Below are 21,083 nucleotides of genomic sequence, written 5' to 3' on the forward strand. Positions count from 1 at the left end.
TTACAAGTCCAATGGCAACAATATTGAAACCTAGGAATAGCATAAAATCATGTTAAATGAAACTTTTAATGAGAAAGTCAACAGAAGTCCTTTTGAACATACACACAGCTTTTGACAAATATGGACCACTTGTCCTTATAATTTATCCACATCACGGAAGTCCAAATGAAACACAACAAAGAGGTAAACCAGAATTCAAAAGATGTTTTTAAAGAAGCATATCTCAGAAAGTACATGATATTTTTACTAGTAAGTCCAAAAGTACCTTTATTGTTCGATCAGCTGAGCCAGTACAGAACCACTCATTAGCATGATCAAAAGCAATAGACCTCACCCAGCCCAAATGCCCACTGATAACCTGAGCCAACAAAGAAAGACCAAAAATGTTATAAATGTGAACAACCTTTGTAAACTCTAGGGCACGCAAAATGGTAAAATCTTAATATGTATTATCACAGAGTCAATTTTTATAAATATGAATATGTTAAATCCAGCTTGTTCCCTATACAGTAACAATTTTATCAAGCAAGAGCTGCAAGACTACTAGGTTGATAGATAGAAGTATAACCCACTTAAGACAATATCTAAATAGCTAAAAAATTAAAACACTCTACTTGTGTTGATTTTCTCAATACAAACAAACCCAAACTAAGTTTATAAAGTTGGCCAATATGCAACATTAGAATATACGAAACCCATCTTTGTAGGTCCCCTTGAGTTACCTTTGCATGTAGTACACCTTTGGATTATACCATCTTGTAGATTATGATATTACATTGGGATGTGTCATTATTGATCAGCCTATTCTCATTTCATGTGCATAAATAGCATCTAAATAGAGGTAAATAGAGGTAGATGTTCTCACCATTTCGTCTAATCCATTCCAATTCTATTCTATATTAGAAGGTTGGCTCTCTTAGTTGTTTTGAAGGCTTTTCATATTGGCATTCTGCTTTCATATGTTTGAGATGGAGGTGATTGCATAATGAGTCACTATAATGTATCATATACAAAATTTTGGTAATTGTTTAATTTGTGAAACTTTGCAGTAACAAACTAAATATTATGGAAATTTATAAGATTTACATAAAGTACAGCATTATATATTAAGAACTAACTAGAAATTCAATACCTAAATAACTGGGATAATACATATATTAAGAACTATCGATTAACTTTATGCATACACATATTTAAGGTTTGTCCAACTTGTCTAAACTACTCAAGTAAACTTATACTCTTCACAAGGAAGGAATGACTCACCTGGGGTGCAACAATAAGCACATCATACATAAGGTATAATTCATATATAACTTCTTTGATAATTGGAACTTTTATAGATCCATTTGTTAAGGGTGGTCAGGGGCCTGGACTATTAAAGTAATGTTGTAATATTGCGATAATGGTCATCTTAGTCATTTAGTTAGTATTTAGAGACTTCCGTTTATGTCTTTTGTCTTTAGTTAGTTTTAGGAAGTTTCCTTTCTATCTTTTTCTATTTCTATTCTCAATTGTTTCCATTATGGAAAGATCCTCTTGTATTCTCTATATAAGGAGCCTTTGTCTCCTTTGTAATTAATATATAACCAATTATCATTTTATGGTATCAAAGCAGGTTACGTCCTTTTGACGATTTTTCGAAAAAAAAAAATCATGGGTATTACCTGGAATTTATTTCCAGAAGTTTTTTACGATTTTTTATAGAAAAAAAAAGTCAAGGTGGTGTTGTTACTTAAAAATCTTTTCAGAAGTTTTGACAATTTTTTAAATAAAATCCTCATTTTTTCCTGAACTTTTCATAAGAAATATTCAGAAGGGTTTTATTGAAGATTTTTGAAGGCGTTCCATCAAAGGGATTTGCATGATATTTTCCATAAAAATCAGGGCGGGTTTGCATCATGGGTTTTTATTTTTTGCACAATATTTTCTCACAAAAATCGTGGATTCTTTCTCTATAAGAGTCTACAAGAGGGTTTTCTGATTTTTTTCCCAAAAAATCATGGTGGGTTTTTCTGCAGCTAGAATTTCCAACACATAAAGATTTTCTGTTTTTGGTGATTTTTTTGAACAAAGATTGTGGTTTTGGAGGGTTTTCTGATTTTTTTCCGAGAAGAGTTTTCTAATTTTTTTCCACAAAAAATCATGCAAGGTGTTGCTGTTTTGGGGGTTTTACCGTTTTTCCTCAAAAACTAATGTGTGTGATCTCCTTATTCTGCAAATTGCATTGATGTTCTATTGCATGCCTTGGAGAGGAAGAATTTCAGTTCTGAAGGTGCATTCCTACTGCTGTTCCTATCCTGTCCAAAAACAGAGAGTATTCCAAATCTAAGGAAACTTCCATAGCTGTCCAAATAAGGTACCTTTGCTGTGTGTAATTCTTTGTCTGATGCAAGTCAATTAATCTTGTAATGATCAAACTGGGAATGAATTTGTTTCAAGTTTTCCTGTGGTATTAAACAATGTCTGCAAATATACTTGCACCAAACTTATACAGATCAGACGATCAAACTGTTTCACAAAATACCAGCTGAGTGTTGGGAAAAGAATTGCGAAAAAATTAGTACAAACTGGGGAGGACATTACAAAAAGTAGGTGTAACTTGAACATATAAACATGAATCTGGCAACCAAAAGTCAGGCAATGGCACACGTTTCTGGGTAAAAAAGGCACATTATCTGAAACATTACATCTTTTGGCTTCTTTATTGGCAAACCCTTCTAATATCCATATCTGTGTACTGATTGTAACATAGAACAACTTTGCAGTCCCAGTGTGTATTACAGTTAAGATCTATGATCACCTAATCTTTTGATCTCTTCTCTATTTAAGCAAAGTAGTATGCTTTGGTAACTGTGGCTTCTTCAGTCCTTGCATGTCAAGGTGGATCATATCTGTGGCTCATATTTGATCTAGATTATAATCTCCGTGTGCATTGTTGTGGAGGATCAAGAATCATCCTGGTTGTTTTGGTACTTGTTGCTTCTTCAATCCTTGCATATGAAGGTGCTATTAAAGTAAAATAATATTATTTAATGGTCATTTAGGATGGTTTAGTTTAGTTAGTTAGTTTCTAATTTAGCTTCTCTTTACGATTGTTTCATTTAAAAACATTGATTTGTAATTGTCTTTAAATGTAACTTTGTTTTCATTAATTGTTTATCCAATTACCATTTCATGGTATTGGAGCGGGATTAGTTTTTTTTTTTTAAATCTTTTTAAAAAAAAAATTTTGAACAAAATCTTTCAAAGGTTTTTTTTTCAAATTGAGGGTTTCTGGTGCAAAATCGAGGGTCGGTTTCATCTGCAGTTCACGTCACAGCATTCTTTCCCGTCGGAAGTAAAAACATTGAGATTTTACGCAGGTTTGTGTGTGCCAATCATGATTTAATAGCACATATTTGACATGTGTCTTTTTGGAAACATCATTTTCTGTAATACTTGCAATCAGTTACCCACCATAGTTTGGCATGAAGATTCTCCAAAGCTCTTGGGTGCTAGAAACTTTTGTGCCATAATGCGGATATGAATAGAAAAGGTTTTAATATTGAAATGTTGAATGGCATGGATGAGAGATAAAAAGGTCCCATTCTTTGAAAGAAAGAGGACCCTATAGTTGTTAGGCTAACTTTGCATCCCCCAAGCATTTACATGGCAATTCAAATGACTCAATTTTACATCGTTTTACTTATCAAGTTAACTAATTAAACTTAAGGTTTGCTTTCTGCATCATCAAAAACAGTGTCATAACATGTTTTTGCTGGGTTGTCATAAATACAAATGAAAAAAGTTGGCACAGAATTTTTTCATTAAGTCTTGTCTGTTTGGTAGTTTTAAGTGTCATCACATGATTTGATGCTTTTTCTATGACTTATTTTTTATTACACCAATGAGCACTTAGAGAAGTATATTTTCAGTTGTGTTTGGATGGACAAGAATGAAAGGACTACCATTGAAACAATCTTGTTTGTAGATTTCAAAAAGTGATACTGGCCATTGGATGTTGATTTTGATGTGTAATTATATGGTGTATCTTTTCTCCTTGAATTTGGGTAACCACATCTCTCAATTATTCAGCACTTACCATAGACAGCAAGTTTTGAAAAGTTGGTGACATCAAAACATAAAATTCTATTTTCTATTTACTTTTCTCTACATCTTAACAAAGTTCACATTTCCATTTGCTTTTACAATTTACGTAGATATTTTAAAAAATTCTCTTTTTTGCATCAAATAGTTCTCTTTAGAAATTCTTTTTATTTTGTAATTCTTTTTAATTTCTCAAATCAATTTCCCCAACCTCCTTTCCAATATAAGGAATGTCAAGGCAATATACACAAATTGGCAATACCCTAGGTCAGGCACCAATCCCTACCTTTCTACTAACGAAAAAGATATATTTTGTTCACCAATACATTTGTTTGCAACAAATGACTCTGTTGCAATACATAACAAACAAATGCTGAAATCGATGGCCACACCTGTTGCAGAATCCACTACCATGCAAACAAGGGGCAAGGCAAATTCAAGTTTGGAAAGTGAAGTACTAGAGATAAAGGTGGTGTTGTGTGCTTGCCAGCAGGGTATACTATATTCAAATTTGTGGGTTTCAACTAGACTTGTCAATTGTGGGCATGACAAATCCATTGATATCCTCTACAAAAATGAGAGTAGGTCACCTAATCTACACTCTATGCTATCATGAAGTTCCAGCTTTACACTGGACTTGATTGGGACACACATGACCCACAATTCATTCCAATTGTTCTAGTCACTCATGTTGGCCATTGAAAAATCCATTAACAATGGCTTGGAAACTGACAATAAGGTCTTACAATCAATATAGCAACACAAGTTCAGAGATAGTGTGATTTACCTATCTCCCCTACATTCCCATTCCAATAGTATACACCATACAAAACAATTTGTACATAATTGTAAGAACAAGAGAGCATCTCTAAATAATGTCAACACAATTCCTAGAGATCTATTTGGTTCCCCTTGTTACATAATGTACAAAGATGATGATATCTCATACTAACAGAAATCAGGTAACCTTTCAAGTTTAATGTCGTATTTATTCCAATAATGATATCATTACATTATGGATCTTGCATGTCTCTCTCAAAATGCGCAGCTCTTGTAATATGACTACGAACAAAAGATTCATCTTATGTTTTAATCTCAAACTTATTGGCATGCCCATTACACCTTTAGTTGCAATTGCTAGTTTAATTACTAGTGATGAAAGACATACCTAATGACTTTAAAATCAAAAAAGAAACAGCCCTTTGATACCCAATACAACTATTAGAGCCACTAACCTATTTGGTACTCTCCCCTAGCTTTCGTGTCTTGTTAGTTCCAATAATGATATCATTACATTATAGATCTTTCATGTCTCTCTCAAAATGTGTAGCTCTTGAAGTATGACTACAAACAAAACATTCCTCTTATGATTTCTTCTCAAACCTATTGGCATGCCCATTACACCTTTGGGTGCAATTGCTAGTTTAATTACTAGTAATGAAAGTCATACCTAATGACTTTATAGTCAAAAAAGAAAAAGCCCCTTAACCAATAAAACTATTAGAGCCACTTACCTATTTGGTACTTGTTGTGACCATTTCACACATCGCCCCATCGCAAATGGGGACCCCCTCTTTTTGCTTGTCTTTCGCTCGCTTTTGCTTTCGTTTTTTAGGATTTTGCTAGTTAGTTAGTCGTCTGGATTTAGGGCCAAGCCTTAGGGTTTTTAATTTTGCCTTTTCAAGCCAAAATCCAGTCGTTTTTGAGAGCTTTCGAGCTTCCTTTTCTAGGATGCAAATTTTGAATGCAATGAATTCGCCAAAATGGTCTAATTTTCAATAGGAATGTTAATGCAGAGCTTAAATTTGTCTAAGTATTGAAAGACAATGTGAATTTTTGTCCGATTGAATATTTTGACCAAATTTTGACTTTTTTGATTTTGATCCTGGGCATTGGAATTGATTTGTTTTCGCCTCGTGAAGTGTTAAAATGTGAAAAATCATATTATTTTGGCCTGTAGGAGCAAAATCGCTCCTGTCCCTCAGTGAAGGACGGGAGCTCATTTTCAAATATCTCATCATCCCTGCAGAGTCCAGACAAATTCCAAGTTGGAAGTGATGGGGAACGGCGATATCTTTCCATTGAATATAAATTGAAGATTTTCATGAGCACAGAAATGCTTCCAGGAGGAAAATCGCTCCTGTCCCTCAGTGAAGGACCGGAGCTACAAATCAAATTTCGCCTTGTCCTTGCAAGATTTCGATGACTTAACAATTTGAAAGGGTCCGAAGGAAGATGCTTTGCCAAATGAATATAATTTGAGATGCAAAAACGAAGGAGAATGACCTATATTGACCAAATCGCTCCTGTCCCTCTCCAAGGGACCAGGGCGAGGTACCTTGTAGCTCTCGTCCCTCTCCCAGGGACCAGAGCGATTTCCTTCATTATGCAAAATCCAGACAAAGGTCAAGGCAAGTTTACGTTCAAAAGCAAGGAAGAACATGGGATGGACGCATTGAATACAAAATGAAGATTTTTGGGACGTCCACAAAGGTCCTAAATGTCTAGTTCGCTCCTGTCCCTCAGGAAGGGACCAGAGCGATTTTTCATATAATTGATTTTCTTGCAAAGTTACAAACAATGTCAAGGCATGAACGAATGGAGTGAAGAAAGACGAATCCGTTGAATATAGACTTGGAACCTGACAAAGTGAGATAAAGGCTACAAAAGGAGGATCACTCCTGTCCCTCTCCAAGGGACCAGGGCGATACAATGGTGATGTTACTTCCTATGCAAGTTCAAGACGATCCAAGTTAAGTCAAGGTGGCGAGGGACACTTCAAGACTTTTTTAGCAAGCACAAACGTTCAAAGGTCGTCGCAATGATGAAATTCGCACCCTATAGCCTAGTTCGCTCCTGTCCCTCAGGAAGGGACCAGGGCGATGTTGAATGCATTGGCCATTTCATGCAAAATTTACGTAAGGACAAGACTTCGCAATGTTTTAGAAGGTCCAAGGCATCGTATGAAGATAATTCGCAAGGGTTTTCAACGTCCAAACATCGCCAAACAATGTAAAAGCCTCACATCGCTCCTGTCCTTTGGACAAGGACCAGGGCGATCTTATCAAAACACTCACGTTCCTTCAAGATCAAAGCAAAGCGAGGTTAGGAAGAGCGAAGGACGGCGTCTAGAAGACATTGCAAAGGAGATCAAAGTGTAAAGTTGCCAAGGTTAAGGAGAAAACATGGATCGCTCCTGTCCCTCTCCAAGGGACAAGGGCGATGATCCCTTTAATACACCCAAAACTTCATGCGAGCAAATAGAATAAGCGCAAAAGACACGAACAAAGGATGTTATATAAAAGATCGAAGTTAAAAGATGCAAGATGGACGTGGAAACAAGAAGATCGCTCCTGTCCTTTGGACAAGGACCAGGGCGATGTACACTCAAAAGACACCCATATGCGCACACAAGGCAATCAAATTCGAAAGACCATCGAGATGATCGATTTTCAACGTGGAGATGAAGAAGTTGGACGTAAGAAATGCAAAAATCGAGACCAAAGTCATGGATCGCTCCTGTCCCTCTCCAAGGGACCAGAGCGATGAGGTACGTCCCTTTGTCTTCCAATTTTGGCGCCAAATAAACAAATTCGAATTTTCCTTAAATGCTAAATCGATTAAAAAATTGAAAATCCATTTTTATTTAGCATTTAATATGGCGTTATCTTTTATTAATTATTTTTTTGCCTTTATTTAAAAATCGAAATTCACATTTAAAAAACGCAAGGCATTAATAATTAATTAATTAATTAATATAAAAATCGATTTGGAGCGCTCAATTAAGCAAGTCGGCCTTGTTATTTTATTGCAAATCATTTAAAATCATTTTTTAAAAATGATTTTATTTATCAAGTCGGCCTAGGGGATGAAAAGGTGTGAGCGCTATATATAAGGGGAGTGAAATGTTCATTTTCACATCATTATTTTTCATCCTTTCACATGCGATCTTGAGGAGAAGCGAAGGTGATGCGAAGTATATCATTAAGTGTGGAGTGCGAATTGCGTTGAAGACCAAAGGTGGTGCGAATTTCATTCATCCAAGGGTGGCGCTTAGTTATCAAAAGGTGGTGCGAATTTGAAGACCACACCAAGTGCGAACTTGAGGATACATTAAGGCGAATTTGCTAAAGACTTGGAGGATTTGTTTGAGCGATTTGTCAAGGGCAAATTTGAAGATCATTTAAGACCACGTCTAAGGCAATACTTGAAGATCACGTTCACTCCAAAGGTGGCAAAGTCAATTTTGAGGAGATCATATTGAAGATTATTTTATACCTCAATTTTGCTTAGGCGAATTTTGTTCTTTTTGCATTCTAGAGTTAGCTCTCTATCGAGGTATGGCGATTTTAATTATTATTGCTTTATTCATTCATCGTCGTATTTCAAATTTTGAAGTTTTGAATTTTTTTTAAGCTCAATCGTTTATTTTAGGAAATGATAACTCTAGAGACTTATCATGATGTTTCCTAAAAACTTCTCTCTCTAATTTACGTTATTTATTGCAAAATCTATTTCTTATAATGAAATGTTGTGTAGGTATGGCAACCCCGAAGGCGGGAGCATCCACCAGCCGCTCGGCTCTCATGAAAGAAGATCAGAAGACCGAAGAAGTGGAGACCAAGATCGTATCGAAGTGGAGCAACATTGGAGATACCAACTTGGGGAACTTTAGCACGAAGAAGTTCCGAGAGGTCCCTTACATCGGCAAGCCATCACCTGTCGCCCGGAGAATAATAGAGAGTGGCATCATTAAGGCGGCCGGTTTTCCTCCAGCTATTCAGTGCCACGAGTTGATGATCGAGTGTGCCCGTCACTACAATCCACAGTCCAGGACAATTGTGTCCAATGAGGGAAACACTTTGGCGTACCTTTCAGAGGAGGCCATAAGTGAAGCTTTCCATCTTCCAGAGCACAGGGACATGATATACAAGAGCATTGAAGGAGCCAGATCAATGTACGATGATGATCCAGATGCTTGCCTAAGCATAATTAACAAGAACTGGCTACTTAAGAGTCGTCCCCGTCTGAGTAAAGTACCGAACACACCGCACAGGATTGATTTCCAGGAGGAGTTTAGAGATTTGATTACCATGCTCAACAGAGTTACAGGAGCACCTCATGCCTTCTATTTTGAGAAGTGGATGTTTTACTTCATCCAGGTGATTGTTCAAGGAAAGGGTACAATACATTGGGCTAGGATAATTAGCCATTGCTTAGACGTACAGTTGAGAAGACTCGGGGCTACTAAGTCCTTCCACATGAGTTCATACGTCATCTATGCGTTGATCAGAAGTGTTGAGTACGCAGGACTACCTCACAAAGGAGTGATTGGAAGAGGACCCGGCGAGGTCAGAGCTTGTGAATCCTATACCTACTTGCATCATCCGCCAGGAAAGAACTACAAGTTAGTCAATGATACTTTCACGATGAACATCACAAGGACGTTGCAAGGAGGGATTCACAACAGATTATCTCAGGATGCCCAGGAGTTCATCAAGAGGTACGGTGCTTGGTTCATTCAGTTTCCCAAGTTCACTTACATTAGAGTGCATGGATGTCCTTTACCTCCATACATGTTGCCGAGGTACCCGACAGACAGAATCGTGTTACTTGAAGTAACAAGGCAGTTGGCAGCATATGTGAAGGCATTCAGACATAGACATCAGAATGGAGTTCAGGTACCTATTATTTTGGGTAATTCAGTTGAGGTATGTCCTAATGTCTTAGCCATGGATGACGCAGAGAAGGAGTTAGCCTTGTATTCTTTTTCATCTTTTGCTTGGAGGAATAGCTTTGATCCACATGGACATTTAGAGGAGACGGTCGGTAGAAGATTTAAACATGAGCACCAAATTGAAGATTTTATGATGAATCTCCTAGATGATCTCGAAGTGAAACGAAAGATACATTCTAGATTGCCTTTGGATTTCATCAGGAAATGCAGGATTTACAGAGTGGCCGACCAAGCTCAGGACAATGGCAGGCACATCCAATCTTCATATGATAGAGAAAGCAAAACAATTAGTTTGAATTGGAATGAACCTGAGGTCGTGGATTTAGATGATTTGATGACACCAGTCTTGTCTTGTACTCGCAGATGGGTAGACGTTCAGCATCAGAAGTTGAGAGAACAAGGCATAGCTATGTCTTTTACTTTGGAAGAAAAGCCAACCGAAGGTGGAGCAAGTGTTAGTGAAGGCAATCCTAATCCTAGGAATTCAAGTGAAGGTAACCTTCGATGTGCCAGTGAGGGCAATCTCCATTCGAGAGGTTCAAAGAGAAAGGAAAGATCAGAAAAGAAGGAGTCTTCCAAGAAAAAACAAGGTGCCAACAAAGATCAAACACCAGGTACTTCTTCTAGACCAGAGGATAGAACAGTTCGAGTGGAAGAGTCCATGGAGTCGATGGTACAGAATGACAGACAGGAGGAAGAACAGGCACAGCATGTTTCATCAGATGGATCTCTCCAAGACTATGATTTAGAAGAAGATAATGAAGTAACATCTCCTCCCAGACAAGAAGAAATAGTACATAAAGAAATTCAAGTTCAAGAGACAAGATCGAATATCCCAGATTGGTTGAAGGAAAGATTGACTAAGGTGATCGTAATTGAGGACGAGGACAGTGCAATTGATTTAGAGAGCCTTGTTGGGCGTTCACATGTGATAACAGAGAAGAAGAAGGCTACAAAGATGTCCAAGATGATTCGAGATGAGACTGGATCTAGAAAACTGCAGATAGCTACACCGGCAGCAGATAAATATGAGGGTGAGATCCTAGCAGAGGATTACGATGTACAGACTTTTGAGTTAGGACCATCCACAGCAGAGCAGACTTTAGATGATGCCACCGACACATTTGAGGCATTGAAGGACAAGTTTAGAGAAGAAGTAGAAAAGAATAGAAAGCTGGAGAGAGAGGTCGGTGCATGGAGGACATATTTCAGTCACATCAATGAACCTTTGGGACGTCAGGATCCAGTTAGATCACCAGTGCAGGCATTGCCCCTTCAATCGATCAATGAAGCAGAAAGATTCAGGAACCTGGTCCAGCGTACATGTAGTTGGATGGATAGATCTCATACAGTGGCCATAGAATTTGTTACAAGGATGTCGAAGATCATTCATCAGGCTATCCAAGTTCTTGAGATTATCCACAGATTGATGGCAACAGTAGCTGCATTTGCCCATACCAAGGACGTTGTCATCCCTGTCTTGAAGGTAATAAGACACACATCCAGAAGAATTTTAGCGCAGGAGAGGATCTTGGAAGGTGATTCTCACAGTTTGTTTCAGTGGTCAACCTTACTCCATATAAAGAGTGTTCTCTTCGAGGACATCAGTGTTAGATGTGGTCAAGTTGAGGAGGTGATCAATCCGATCCAAGACAGAGTATTTGAGGTATTTCGTACCATTCTTGGCAGAAGGATCGAGGTCGAGACAGATGTGGATATCTAGGAATTTGAGGATAGAATCAAGATCATCTTTCGCAAGGACGCAGATGTTACAGATGAGCAGTATGATCAGATGTATGCCACCATGCTCCTGATTGATAGAACGAAGGAACTTGAACCTACTTGGGACGCAGCTCTTCTAGATGCATTCGATCAGGTCATCCACTTAGAAGAGAGTATCAAGAATCTTCCCGAGATTCCAATCACAGAAATCGAAGGAATCGTGACGAAATTCATTGCATATGCTAAGAAAGAGAATTGGAAAGGGAATAAGATTCTAGATGAAAGGTTGTTACAGATGACATGACATCTTATTTCTCATTGGTTGATACCTCCTAGATTTTTGTGCCGAATTTAATATTTGGCTATGTATTTAATATTGTTCAGTAAAAAGGAGGTCATTTGTAACAAACCCTAATTAGGGTTTAGGTGTCATGATCTTGTCTGTTGATTTATTTTCAATCTAGACCTTTCATTGTAACTGGGGATGCTATTTATACCCCCATTTTTCATTTCATTTAATAATAGATAATAGTCGAATAGTCAGATAAGAGTGAAATAGAGAGATTAGAGTTGTAAGCAATTTTATTGTGTAGCAAGATTGAGTCTTGAAGAGAGAAATTCAAGCAATTGTTGTATATGATGACTTGGAAATCAATAAAATATTGAAGTTATGGTGTTTTGTTGCAAATTTCTTAAGTTATCTTCATGGTTGTTGGATGTACTTGAATCACGCTCAATCAAAGTAGTTTGTTAATTTGAAAGACTAAGTGTGGGATTTGATATTTGGTAGGATTCGCTATCCAAACCACTAGCTTCTTGCTGATTGTAGGAACGCCTTGCGTGGTCGACTGGAGAACATTTTGAGTCCTTAACCTTCAAGCATTTTCGTATCTAGGATATGTACCTTCGTAGTAGTGTCCTTGGTCTTTGATGCATTGAACATCATTATTACCTTAGAAGATCGCACTAATTTCAATTGAGTTGTTATCTTATGGCAAAATTGAAGTTGGTTGAGTCTTGCCAAATCTCGTCCATGCTAAGTCATTCATAGGGTTAGACTAGATTAGACTTCCTTAAACCCTGTCCTTTTGCTATTTTTGAAAGTTCCTTTTTAGTTTAGAAGAATCTTCGAGCCTTTGGAATCCGTAAGACGCCTTGGAGGAAACAGCAAATCACATCATACCACTAAAAAGCTTGTCCACACGTGGAGACCCCACTAAAAGAACCTTGGAGTCCATCTAACTGATCCTTTTTGCAGATCTTCAGCAGTTAGAGACTATTTTCTCAAGAGAGGATAAGATGCCTATTGGTATTTTATTCTATGTATGATTGTGTATAAAATACACGTCAACAGTACTCTACCATAGATTTTCTTTCTCCTGAAAATGAATAAACTTCTTTCAAGAGTAATAGCCTAGATAGTAGGTTTAATGCAAAATACTTCTTCTCTTTTGACTTTTCTAGACTTGTAAATTTAAAGGATTCATTTTTAAACAAATAAGGACAATATTACAAAAAAAAACATGAAAAGATGTTTATATGGGGTACAATCCAAAGGGATGTGACCTGTTCAACCCACTTTTTAATATAACCTTATATCAAATAAGGTTAGTATGCATATATACAGTTCCAGCAAGATTACAACATTAATCCATTTAAGAATAAGATAAGATTCTAAAAAAGAGCATTTACCATATAATAAATATTAATTAATATTTACCTTTTTATAGGTAAAAAAGATTAATCTATGATCCACAAAGTTTTAAAATATGGGGACAAGGGAATGTAGTGATGAGTTCTAGGGACAAGAGGGACAAGAGATTGTGGACCAAAATTTGGGGATTGCAATATGGGAACGCAAATATAAATTATAATATATATCATAGTTATAATACTCATCTGCACTCAGTGAGTCAAAGCAAGCAAAGCAAACCAAGGCCTAGAGACTCATGACCTAGACACCCGACAAGTTTGATTAGATTCATTGAGTCTACAAATTTGTTAAACCTAGCGAGTCTCATATGCAAAACTCAGCCATTAAAATCAGATGGAAAAAACAAAAGAAAGCAATAAATTCAAAACAATTATACCTAAAACACATAAACTGATCTTCAACACTTCAAAAAAATATTAATTTCATTTGTAAGCACAAGCAAGGAGAAAATATTGAAGCTAAAAATACAATCCATTGAAACAAAACCCAGCAAACGTGGTTAGGGCCTAACTACTAATATATTGCTTCAACACTCGCATTTTTTTAACAGTTTGGAGTATTCTTTGAGCTTGGTTCCAAAAGATAAAATTGTGAAAAATGGTATGTGGCCCCATATCGCAACAAGGGGTACTGCTGCCCCAAAACCCCCACTCTAATTTTAAAAAATAATAATCTTTTTGGGCCATGTTGGATAAAACAAAAAGGTTTTTTAATTCTTTCAACATTTTCCCAAGTAATTGAATTGAATTGATACTTTTGGATTGTCAAGTCAATCTGTAATATCCCCTTTTGAGAATTTCCTTAATTTAATCCTGAAACAGCAATTCCAACTTAAGGTGAGAAACTGTAATACAAAATTTACCCAAACTGGAGACATTTTATTATAATATTTAACTTAAAATTTTAAGACCAGTTCAAAGGGTAGGACTTATCTTGATAACCCTCTCCAATTCGACAATAGCTTTATGTGGATAAACTTCCACAATCCTTTAATGAAGAAGGTTGATGTTTAATTCAGATTTAATTGTAGAAGCCTGCAACAACAGTGGTGAAGTGGAAGACAAACTCCAACTTGAATATGTTGCTGAATCTGATTATATCTTTATACTCCTGCTGTCGTTTTTGGCACTGTATCTGAGAATTAACATGGTGCATATGTGCTTCTTCACCTTGCAATCAGATGGGACCTTACCTTCCTTTGTCACCTTCCTTTGTCTTGGTTGTCTATTGGTTTGTGAGAGCACTGTAAAACTGAATTTAAAATTAACAAATCTTCTATTTTCCTTACCGCCAAAATTATTAATTGTTATGTATGGTGTCTCTTCCTCATAAAGATCGCTGCCTTTGATATAGTCCAGCCTTTTATATTGTTGCCGTTAATTATCCGTTCATCCTCAAAGTCTTATTACCATGGTGCTTGAGTACGTACATTTTACACTATAGTGGAAGATATATACATCGCTGGCAATAATATTTCAAGATGATTATGATGAGCCACTGATTCCTTATACCTGCGATAATTGATTTGGAACCTCCCCATATTCTTCCAGCCGGTATGTTCATGTTCATATATATGCTCCTCCTTGAAAGACATGCCCCTTCCAAGACAAGCGATGCTTCCAAACAGAACTCACTTCTTATCTTAATTATGCAAATACTCAATTAATCCCTTTGCTGACTCAATTATCTTGAGCAGTACCTAAATGTTTATTAAATATTGTATTGGGCATTAAGATGGGCGATCATTCTACTTGCCATGAATCCTTTATTAGTTATTTATGATATCACCAATTGTTTGCTTCCTAGACTAAGTCTAATTTGATTAGTTTTGATTATATTACTGAATATCACTGTCTATTGTGAGGGGACAATCTCTGACACCAGCAGTTTACTTGTATTAAATTTAATAATTAACTTTATTTATTGTTCAGGATGATTGCTATTCTATTATATATTGTTTTTATTGAATAGTCGTTTTTCTGAATTTGTTTTCTAATTACTTTGTTATTTTGTCAATAATATAATATTGTAAAATTTATATTATTATTTGATAAATATGACATTAATATTAATATTTAATAAATATAAATTATATATTAAACATTGTTTATTTTTATCATTTAGTTCATTCTATTCATTTATTATCATATAGATCTAGTGATAGTGAATGATACAAACTCCTCTCTACCATAGTTCATGACTCCATGAGGTGACTTTTGTCTTTGATTCCATGGATATATAATACATGTGTGTTGTACACATATAACAATTGAGAACTATTTATATAATTAAAACTGTTGTTTCCTTCAACTAAAATTTTCCTTTGTACCCATTTGATCAATGTATACTTGTGTATGTGATCAAAGTAGCTTCTAATTGATAGGCTTATTATTTCTTTACTGTTGATTAATTTAAGGATGCATGATAAAAGTTTTAAATCCTTAATAAATCTCTATATTTCATGATTATTGAAATTGTTGAGTTTGCATGTTGGGTCCAAGCCCAAGTCAAAAGTTAGCTTGCCAAGTCCAAGCCAGGTTTGAGTATCGTAGCTATGATACATATACTATATACTTATATATACAATTGCATAAATATATATAGAAAATAATATTATTATTAATATAGAATTTTATTAATTGTTCTAGATAATATTTATAATTATTAGTTATATGAATAATAAATGATATTATAAATATAAGCCTTCCCCATGAATCCATGGTTTCATTGAGAGCAAATCCTCATTATTTCTAGCCAGATCTTCCTTCTTGAATTAACAGTGAAGATGGGGAATGTGACCAGTCTAAATCATGAGGGATGCACGGTTGAAGATAGGAATATCACCATTCTTGAATATTTTTATTGATTTTCTTATCTAGAAACAGAAACTCCATGTAGCAGTTAACAGAAACTTTCTAGAAAATTTCTGATTTTTGCCAACTTAAAATGATAAGTGCATTATGTTTATAAATATAATTTTATCAAAAATGATGAAATTTTATTATATTGTTCAACTTATACAGTTCTATGAATAATTCTTAGAATAAAACTTATCTTGGTGTCTTCTGCTGTAATCTCCATTCAAATTTGCAGCTATGAATGTCTGTTATTACATTCAGATCATTAATTCGTGACATAATTCTGAAAATCAAACATATCTTGAAATTCTTTGGAAATGCTTTCAAATCTGCTGAATCAGCGGGTTTCATCAAACTCTTGGTTCACCTTGGAGGGTTTTTGTCCTTCACTATCAAGGCTTGGGTTTTCATCCAAACTTGATAAGATAAACAAGAGTTTTCATCCTTAAATCCCTAAATGAACTTGGGAGTGGTTTCGTCCTCCTTATTTAAAAGTCACTTCCTCAGATTCAAGATTGATTGCTTGATTGATTTATTGCTGATTGCTTGATTAATCTTTGCTGATATTTTGATCGCTTGATTTCTTGAAGGATTGATAAGTGAATGCTTGAATGACGCTTGAATGATCGATGGCTTCCCTTTATATCTATTTCTTGAAGGAGTCACCACCCTTCATTGCTGCCTCTTGAGAATAATCATTTATTTCCAAATTGGTTGATTGTTTCCTTCATTGATTGCTTATTTGCTTGCTTCCTTTTTATCTTCTCTTCACTTTAATCCTTCAATAGTCATAACTCTTTATTTCATGCCCTTTGACCATTCATTAAACTTAATTAAGTTTTAATTTTATATGTTATAATTATATTATTTTTAATGTTCCCAGCAAAAAAAATATATTATTTTTAATGTTATTATTTTTTATTTTAATTTATTATTATTTATTATTAAGTTCCATTTCAAAAAGGGGACATCACACAATTAACAGAAACTCGCAAACATTTTAGAAAACTAAATAACATCCACCACTACCCAGCTCTTCCTCAAGTTTCTACTAAGCCTAAGGTGTCTATGACTCTTATGAGTTAAGAAATATTTGATCACCAACTTCATAAAGTTGAGATAAGAGAGCATGCATCTGACTAAACAAAAACAATAACAATTGTTTTAATAGTCTATCTTTCCTCCAAAAGCATTTCAATGTTCCTTTCTTCCAAGGTCAACCATTTGTACATGCCATCAATTTGTTTGTTTGTCCAATGATTTGAAACAAATCAAAATCGTTGTTATGACATGGAGAAGCTTTGTTCAGTGTGAGGACTCCCTAATATCCCTAGGATGGTCAAAGGACACCAAAGCATCCCCTGGTGATCCTATGGACATCAAGGAGTCCACCCAACATCCCTTACCAAGGGGGACACATCTGGCACATTTCTACACAGGCAGGGACATCTTGGAGACATTTCGGGGAGCTGCAAGGGGTTCCATCTTTGTCCCGAGTCCCATGGACATCCACATGCTTGATACGGCCTGTTTTTTGATGGGTGGATCTCCATTGAACACTCAGATTAATTGGATTGACATAAAAGATGATAAACACATCCACAAAAAAAATTGGAGTTGACAGTTGACAGTTGGCAACTAGAATGGAGAGTTATGCTAGAATCAGCTCCTGCACGCATAATTCTTAATGAACTCCTACAAATCAGCATACAAGGCAATACAAGGAAAGGAGGCAGCAAATAAAGATAGGAATTGTTAGTTTAAACCAGACTCTGTTTTATTATATGAGGCCATCCTATAGACAGGCCAGACTTAGAGGAACTATATTTGTTCTTAATAGCATTGTCTATTTTGTAATACTCAGATAAAATAGAGCTTGATTGAACAACATCTTAGTAGAAATATAATAGTGTGAGGAAGCCTGTGTTGTAGCTGAACAAATAATTTAATGCAAATATAGTGCTCCTGTTATAAAAGAAATTCTCCAAGGAAGTTAACTGCAGCAGGCAAGTGAGAAAGGGGATGCTCAGGAGCCCACCTGTTGGTAACAATTCCTTCTTGCTTACTGGTGGCATACTTGTGTTGTGAGAATTATAGTTGATTATATTTCCCTTTGCTGTAGGTTAATATTCTAATAATTGTATTTTATGTGTAAGGATTTTTACTACATGTGGAAGTACTGTGACAACTTGTAGCATATTAACCCTCAAATGTGTAACTATTTTATTTACTTGCAGCAATTTCTTTATTGAGCATAAGAATTGTTTTTACAGATTGCTTCTGCAGTAGAACCTAGTTCCCCTGTCAGTCTTTTTCTAAGTTAAAACCCACAGCTCTTGTGCATATACTTTGCCATAACACTACTACAAGTATACGTCCCTAGATTGACATAGGATCTTGCTGATCCTCATCATTTAAAGAAGCTGAAATATGAATATTTGCATTGGATTTAGATTGGTGAACAAAACCAAAACTAAGGTAAACAAAGCCTCAATTCAGTCCAATCATTTTGGTGAACAAATACCCTATCGAATAGTGGACATGGTGTTGGAAAGATTCACCAAAAGCTGAGGCAATTTGCTCTTCACCTACTTTCATAAGTTGTTATTATACCTTCATCCACTTGGTCAAGAAGAATAGTAGATGAGTGGACAAGATAGTTGCAATTCACGTGCCTTGCAACTCCAAAATTCACAAACTCCAACTGTACATTGGGATTTTGATCCTGGGGATTCTAACAGATTGACGAGGAGGTGCAATCAAGATTGGAAAAGATTGGATGAATCACAACTTGATATACACTAATAATCTAAAACACTTACTGATTTTGAGTTAATTCTCACTTGACCATTTGCTTTCAAACTATTTGCAGTTCATGGTGCCTTGCGACTCTAGTATCAACAAACTCCAATTGCACTTGGGATGCTGATCCTAGGATTGGATGGGATTCCACTGGATGAGTCACAAGATGATATACATAGTGACTTAACATCAAATGACCTTTTTCGTGTTGAAAGCCGGCATGGTACATTTTCATTTTGATATTGTCTGTTAAACAATGGAACAATGAAATCAAACATGTTATATTTGTATTTTTTGGCTGGTATACTTGAATCAATAAACATGCATGCTGCTATTTCTTTTGATACATTGTATGAATCATTCAATTATGAATGTCTAGACTCTACATTTAAATTTTAATGTAATGCATAGATAGCATTGTAAAATTTGAGTGAATTTTTCTCTTTATATATCTATGTCTGCGACCACCCCCATCCCCATCCCCAAAAAATGGCCCACCCAGAATGTTGTCCCCATCCTCGAAATGTCATGTAACATACTATTTTTGTATTGATTTGACAACTGCCATTGAATTATCAATTATCAATTATCTTTATCACTTTTACATGAGTTAGGAATTCCTCTTTTTTTTTTTGCAAACTATAGGTATAATATGTCAATTTTTTTGGTGACAGCGAGGGATGGCAGACATGTATATGGAAAGTTTTTAAAATATATAAACATATAGAGAGGAAGATAGAGATTCACTCAAAGTTTTACAATTTTACTTAAAACTATTGTGAATGTACTTGGGGAACCGTCCTCTATATATTAGTGACTAGTAGCTCTTCCAAAACATTTTTGCATCTAGATCTAGATTATTTTAGAAGATAGGGGGATTGAAGTGGGCAATATCAAATTATTTTTTATTGCATTGGGTAATCAAAGAATTGGAGCAAAACAAATAAATTCACTTCACAATTTCTCATATGTTAGTTTTCACGCAAGTTTATTGATATTCGTTACAATAAGCCACCAATGTGCATTTATTCTAAAAATATTGGAGTTCAATATGTTTTGATCTTCAAACTATATGAGTTAGAAACTAGTTTTTAGATAGTAGATTATTAGACAAGTGTCAGATGGATCTGCTTAACAAACAGATGTGATCTTGACACTAATAAGGTATCAATTTTGGTTATGCATGTCATCTCTATGTGAACAGGTTTCATTATGAAAGTATTAACACAAATTATTTCGAAGTATCAACATATAGTTCTAAGGAAAACACCCAAAAATGTTTTTTAAGAACTTAATTTATCAACATATTTTGCCCTCCCAAACTTACAAATAGTTGATCATTATGAAATATCTACATGTCCAATTTAAAACCACGCATGCAAAATCGTCAAATAAGGATACTTGATTCCATTGAATAACCATATCATAGATGAAAAAACTTGCAAGTAACACAAGACTCACAAAGACTTGCCAAAAAAAACCCAAATGAATAATTGCCTTACAATTCAAGGCCAAATTTTAGACAAATCACCACAAGTTTTTTCAAAAAAATTGCCTGAATTGCAAGAAATTCACCAAAACTCACATTTTTCAAAAAACTCTAAAGAATGTCCAAACAAGTGACATAATTTTGTCTTTGTCCTGAATTCTTTGAGCAATGGCTTGGGCACAATTTGAAGATTTTCCAACTATTGTGAACAGAATTGGGGAACAATTTAATAATTTTCTATCTACTACGTGTACAATGATGACTACAACCTCCAATTTTCAAATTTTGCAACTGCATCTTTACCTATTATGCTTCAAGCTTCCAAGTTTGAACTTCACCTTTTTCTATTAGGGTTTAGGGTTCAAGCATGTGCATTTCTAACTTCTATTTTTTTATCTATCATTTTATTTAAAATTTTAATTAATATCATACCTTGTTAATGACATTTTTTAAGCTAGGGTTTTAACTTTTTTTGTTATTTGTTTTTTGCTAGGCTTTATCATATCACATAAAAATATGTTATCCACAAGTAAGAGACCTAGCAAGCCTAAGAACGTAAAAAGAGAGGAATGGTTATTTGCAGCCACTATACCAAGAATATGAGATAAGGCATAAATCACTTGAGATATCACCTTGCAAGGATCCAATGCCATGATGTAAAGCCATGTAAACAAG

At 35.4% G+C, this 21,083-nt stretch overlaps 1 protein-coding gene across 2 annotated transcripts in view; it reads right to left on the minus strand.

Moving 5' to 3' along the window:
* The window catches only part of LOC131029688 (protein pleiotropic regulatory locus 1), a 119,609-nt gene that overhangs the window by 37,267 nt on the left and 61,259 nt on the right, over nt 1–21,083 (minus strand). For both annotated transcript variants that reach the window (XM_057960278.2, XM_057960277.2), the window contains exon 7: nt 266–358. In XM_057960278.2, coding sequence (XP_057816261.2) covers nt 266–358 — 93 coding nt within the window. The remainder of the gene's footprint in view (nt 1–265; nt 359–21,083) is intronic.

Source organism: Cryptomeria japonica, chromosome 9, assembly GCF_030272615.1.
Source record: "Cryptomeria japonica chromosome 9, Sugi_1.0, whole genome shotgun sequence".
Lineage (NCBI taxonomy): Eukaryota > Viridiplantae > Streptophyta > Pinopsida > Cupressales > Cupressaceae > Cryptomeria > Cryptomeria japonica.